The 5,982-nt window shown below is 39.8% G+C and overlaps 1 protein-coding gene across 1 annotated transcript; it reads left to right on the plus strand.

Annotated features, from left to right (window-relative positions):
* Positions 1 to 252: 252 nt before the first annotated feature.
* Positions 253 to 4,357, plus strand: LOC100273032 (26S protease regulatory subunit 8 homolog B). The gene is made up of 9 exons (NM_001147481.1): positions 253 to 569; positions 1,403 to 1,500; positions 2,503 to 2,727; positions 2,796 to 2,858; positions 2,951 to 3,114; positions 3,400 to 3,556; positions 3,644 to 3,742; positions 3,830 to 3,940; positions 4,042 to 4,357. The coding sequence occupies exons 1-9, from the start codon at positions 359 to 361 to the stop codon at positions 4,180 to 4,182; spliced, it is 1,269 nt and encodes a 422-aa protein (NP_001140953.1). The 5' UTR covers positions 253 to 358; the 3' UTR covers positions 4,183 to 4,357.
* The last annotated feature ends 1,625 nt before the right edge of the window (positions 4,358 to 5,982 follow it).

The raw sequence follows: 5,982 nt of genomic DNA on the forward strand, positions 1-5,982 counted from the left end.
TATATTTAAACTATACTTTGAGAACAATATAATCTATAGTACGAGTGTTTTAGATAACTATATAGTCTGTTAGAGTAGTTCTATTCGCTGCAACTAGATTAAAGTTATTCAGACTGCTACAGCTATAATTAGAACAAAATAACGTAGAAAAATTAGAAGTTGGTGGATTAAAGCCGTAGCCAACAGGTTAATCTGCTGAACACGGTTTAACAAACACCCTACCCAAAGGGGCGGAAACCAAGCCGCCCTGACCGCCAGACCCAAGCCAACAAGCAAGAGCATTACTACTGCTTCCGACCGAAACCTTTCTTGGAACGCAAGAAGGATCCCCACCCCGACCGACCTACCCTAATCGGCGATGGCGACGGTGGCGATGGACATCTCGAAGCCCACTCCAGTGGCGTCCGGCGACGAGGCCGCGGCGGCGGCCAAGGGGAGGAGCGGCGGAGGGGGCGAGGGGCTGCGGCAGTACTACCTGCAGCACATCCACGACCTGCAGCTCCAGATCCGGCAGAAGACCCACAACCTCAACCGTCTCGAGGCCCAGCGCAATGACCTCAACTCCCGAGGTAGCATTTCTTCTCGATTACGCCCCAAACCCTTGAATCGATGTGCCCCTCCCGCACCGCGGTTTGGTGTGGTGAACCCTTTGGTGGAAACCCTACCTTTAGCTGGGTGTTAATCATGGCCAAAGGCCCGGACTTCAGTTGTCTACAGTGTTGGGTTTCGATGCATGGTTACCTCAAGCTGAAGTGTCTTACCAAATTATCTGATCTGATGAAGATGTCCAGTTAACTACTGATCAGTGTGTTAGATCGACTGAAGAATATCTCCAAATGAATAAGCTTTAGATGTTTAGCTACTTGAGCAGCAGGCTGACTTGGACTTGGACTGTTCAGTTTGAATTGTGCATGGTATTGTCGCAGTGGTAACTGTTGTTTTGCTGTGTTTGGATCTTGATTTTGGGAGTGAATTATACGTAAGTTGTGCAGGCTATCTGTTGCTTGCCTGTGTTTGCATATGTCATCTTTCAATTTTGCTCTACTACATTCTTGTGGGGTTGTTAGGACAATATTTCAAGCAGGTTTCTGTATTCCTGAGGTTATCCACTATTATTCATTGCCTGCATTTCATTGACATGATTTTGGTATTGTGGCTGCCTATTGTGTGACTAAATTTGCCTCTAGTTGAACACTTGTAATGTGAAATTATCTTGATGAACACCCTGCGCCCCCATTACCTACCTAGTGGAGTAATATTCACTCGCATGATTTCACCATGATGCTTTTGTTTAGGATTTATTAAATTTCTGCTGTCTCTGTTTCATGAGCAGCACATCCTTCTACATCTATTGTTTTCTGATTACCATACTCTAAGTTTGGCCTTGCAATTTTAATTTCAGTTAGAATGCTCAGGGAAGAGTTGCAGTTGCTTCAAGAGCCTGGCTCATATGTTGGTGAGGTGGTGAAGGTCATGGGGAAATCAAAGGTTCTGGTGAAGGTAATTTTTTCCTACTCCACAGTCAGGACATCATATGGATATCATTTAATGCTTAAAAGTATTTATTCTTCTTGTTATATAAAACAAAGCTTGAATAAGATTTTACCAGTTCTCTCTCATTTAGGCTTACATGCTAGAAGAGTACTCTGCTGCCTCCATTTAGCACCTATAAATGAGCTTATGGGAACATGTCTTTGTTTAAAGATAAGTTCAGCTGTGCAAATTGTGACTTTTGTATCTTTACAAAGAACAAATATTCATCCTTGACTGCATTATGATCCCTGGAACTATGCTTATAAAGAACAAATATTCAGCACTGGAATGCATTATATAGATCCATGTTCCCACCATATCTAAAACAACCAAACAAGTAAAATAATTATCTGGCCATGGTAATACAAGTATCTTAGGTGCCTTGTACAAATTAGCATCAACCTTCGCATTTTAAAATCTTGGTTGTCAGTCTGTCACATTGTCGGTATGCCTACTGACCAACAGGTGCGGATCTGGTGGTGGGGTGGGTGGGACTTAAGCCCCCTTACCCCTCCGCAGTAGTGGAGCCCCTAACATGGAAGAGATCAAAGAGGGTTCTAGAGTTTGAAGATGATTTGGGCCCCTTTTGTAGATTTCTAGATCCACCACTGCTGACAAATAATCCTTAATTGACATATACTGCATGTGCAGTCCAGTTTGTCTAAGCTATGTTTTTATGGTCCCCAGATTATCTGAACGGAGTACCAATTGAAAATCATGTATTTTCCTGCAACTCCGCATATTAGAAATGTTTTTTTAACTTATGGTACAAGTTCTTTTTTTCAATATGGAGAAGAGCTCCATGCATTGTTTTCTGAATACATATTTAAAGCTATGAATGATTTGGAAGTGGTAGTTTTTTGTAATACAAATATTGTTATTATTGGACTGCTTATCTGAGCATTCTCAATGGGAGTTCTAACTTCCTGGTTGTCAAAGTGATATCAACTTTCTAATGAAATTGCTCAGGTACACCCCGAAGGCAAATATGTTGTTGATATAGATAAGAGCATTGATATCACAAAGATCACACCTTCAACAAGAGTCGCTCTTCGTAATGATAGCTATATGCTCCATCTGATCCTACCAAGCAAAGTTGATCCATTGGTCAATCTCATGAAAGTTGAGAAGGTTCCTGATTCTACATATGATATGATTGGAGGCCTTGACCAGCAAATTAAAGAGATCAAAGAGGTTTGTTTTGAACTAAAATGCAGTATCACCAAAATATGCACATTCTGATTTGTGAACACAACTTTCAGGTCATTGAGCTTCCAATCAAACATCCGGAACTATTTGAGAGCCTTGGAATTGCCCAACCAAAGGTTTATTTTCTCTCTTGAGGCTTGAAGACCATCTTAACCTTTTGAACTTTACATGTAGGTGGAGAAGACTGAGATCTTATTTATTTTTTCAGGGTGTCCTCCTTTATGGACCTCCAGGCACAGGAAAGACATTGCTGGCACGTGCGGTTGCTCATCACACTGACTGCACCTTCATCAGGGTGTCTGGTTCTGAATTGGTTCAGAAGTATATTGGTGAAGGTTCCCGGATGGTTCGGGAACTCTTTGTTATGGCCAGGTAGGCTGAGCAAATATCTCCACATTTCTTTTCCTGTCGTACCTGAAGCATTAGTGGTTACTTGTTAGGCCTTGTTCGTTTGTGTCGGATTGCACCCGGAATAGTTCTACCTAATCAAAGTTTATATAAATTAGAGAAGCAATCCGGTTAGGAATCGTTCCGACCCACCAATCCGGCAGAAACGAACAAGGCCTTAGTGAGTTGAAGCATAACTTTGCACATGCACAATCTGTTATTATCTTTCATTGTGGGCTTAGTTTGTTTTATCTGGTTCACTTATTGCAGGGAACATGCGCCATCCATTATATTTATGGATGAAATTGACTCTATCGGATCTGCTAGAATGGAGTCTGGAACTGGCAACGGTGATAGTGAAGTGCAGCGTACCATGCTTGAACTTCTAAACCAGCTTGATGGTTTTGAAGCTTCAAACAAAATTAAGGTACACAATCACTTGTGTTCCTTTGCGATGAATTAGTGATTTGTAATAAATGTATAACAATCGTGATGTTTTAAATATTTAATGCAGGTTTTGATGGCAACAAACAGAATAGACATTTTGGATCAAGCCCTTTTGAGGCCTGGCCGCATAGACAGGAAGATTGAGTTTCCAAATCCTAACGAGGACGTATGTTCGGCTAACTCATCCTGTTATACCAGTTGATCTTATATGGCTACTCCTGCTGACAGGGTGCTTAACCTTTTTCCCCTGCAGTCACGTTTCGATATTCTGAAGATCCATTCAAGGAAAATGAACTTGATGCGTGGTATCGATCTGAAAAAGATCGCAGAAAAGATGAATGGGGCCTCAGGAGCTGAGCTCAAGGTTTGTTAAATCCACTTCATCTGATGAACTGTTTGCTGCCTCTCGTTTCAATCTTGTGTTGATTCGAAGTAACGTTTAACATTTTTTTTTTGGCTGTTCAGGCCGTCTGTACAGAGGCTGGAATGTTTGCTCTCCGTGAGAGAAGGGTGCACGTTACACAGGAGGACTTCGAGATGGCAGTGGCCAAGGTGATGAAGAAAGACACGGAGAAGAACATGTCCCTGCGCAAGCTCTGGAAGTGAGGCTCATGCCTTGATGTACCCACCGCCACCTTTCACGGCCTCTCCCTGAACGGTGTAACGGCATGCTACGGACCTTTTGCGACGTGCCTTGCATGCCTGTGTTTAAAGGTTTCCTTATAACGGTTCTAATATGTTGTTGCCAAGTTGAATTCATCAGATCAGCTAGGTTACGGTGAACCCTGCATAATAGTTACTGCTCTCGTGTGTAGCATGCATTGCGATGTCGTGGCCCACACCCAAATTCTCGTGTGTAGCGAGGGGATGGTGATAGATTTTGCCATCGAGTGGAGCCTTGCCGACAACGCGAATAGAGGAAAAAGAGAGCGCGCACCGGTAGCTCAGGTTTTGAACGGTGAACAGTTGCTCGACCTTTGCTTGAATGATTGATAGCAAAAAGATAGATGATTTGAAATGTATGGAAACTCAGTTTGACAAAACTCACTGAAAACTAAAATTTAATTTCATGTTTGAAACAGTTTAAAATTAGCAAAATCTGGTACATTAATTGAAGGTTCAAACATTCCAAACAAAGGCACACTACCAAAGCTCAAACTCCAAAGTTTGAGCATATTTTATTTATGAAAACTGATCTAATAAATCTCTAGACGTTGAGAGAACCAAAATGGTTGCGGAAAACAATGTTGGAATCAAATTTGGAGCTCAAGTTTAAATATATTTGACTTGAAAACATACACAAACCTTGGTGCTAGTGCAAAGTACGCACTTTGCATATCAAAGTTAACTTGGGCACATTTTGAAGCATTCAAGTAATTTTTTTTTAAAAGAGGGCCTCAAAGTGCCTTATTTTTTGTTATCACTACAACCCACACATATCCAATGCATACGCTCCATGTATACATTATATTTGGTGCAACTAATACATGATGATCATAATAAATGGTGATTATGCTTGACAATGAACATGATCAAGGTTTTATTTAATGCTTAACACATAAGATGATATAGTGATTATGCATGCGTTATGAGCGTTTGTGTAATTCTAAAAAAGGAAAAAATGTTTCTGTTGGTTATTTATGCTTGATATATTTTGTATGAGAAGCAACACAATGGTGAACATGAATTATATTCATTTTTTTATTATATACTCCATCCGTTTCGTTTTAGTTGTCGCTGGATAGTACAAAAGTAAACTATCCAACGACAACTAAAAAGAAACGTAAGGAGTAATATATTAATAGCATCAAATAGTTTGTAGACAATCAAATAGACAAACCATTATATAAATTGTCTGGTTAGAGCTAGTTTGAAAACTCTATTTTTTCAAAAGAACTAATTTCTCTTAGGACTAGTTTGGAACATTATTTTTCCAAGAGATTTTTATTTTCCTAAGGAAAATTAGTTGGTTTTCCCTTAAAAAATAGAAATTCTTAAAAAATTGACGTTTCCAAATTAGCACTTAGAAAAATGAATTTTTTTTAGAAAAATAAGGTTACGAAACTAGCTCTTAGTTATTTACCATCCTGTCTCTAATTACGTTGTTTGGCTTTATTTAGCTTATCTAGATATGTAACTTTTGCTATAGACATATGATATGTTATGTCTAAATGCAAGTAAAACGACCTTTGAAATAGAATGTTTATAGAACAGACAACAGAGAGTATGCGAAATGAAAACCTACGGACAAGTCAGATGTCCATTGAAAATGCCGTACACATGCAATGAGTTTGAGGACTGAGATAACACCACGAAACAGGTTTACGAACAGCCAGCGTACATTACTATTTACTAAAAAGTTAACCACAAAATAAAATAAAGCTTTTGTTAGGTGCATAATGGACA

Source organism: Zea mays, chromosome 5, assembly GCF_902167145.1.
Source record: "Zea mays cultivar B73 chromosome 5, Zm-B73-REFERENCE-NAM-5.0, whole genome shotgun sequence".
Taxonomy (NCBI): domain Eukaryota; kingdom Viridiplantae; phylum Streptophyta; class Magnoliopsida; order Poales; family Poaceae; genus Zea; species Zea mays.

Coding starts and splice junctions, on each gene's coding strand:
- LOC100273032 (NM_001147481.1), top strand. CDS start 359: ATGGCGACGGTGGCGATGGACATCTCGAAGCCCACTCCAGTGGCGTCC. Junction 1,501..2,502: donor AATCAAAGGTTCTGGTGAAG/GTAATTTTTTCC, acceptor GAAATTGCTCAG/GTACACCCCGAAGGCAAATA. Junction 3,557..3,643: donor AAGCTTCAAACAAAATTAAG/GTACACAATCAC, acceptor TATTTAATGCAG/GTTTTGATGGCAACAAACAG.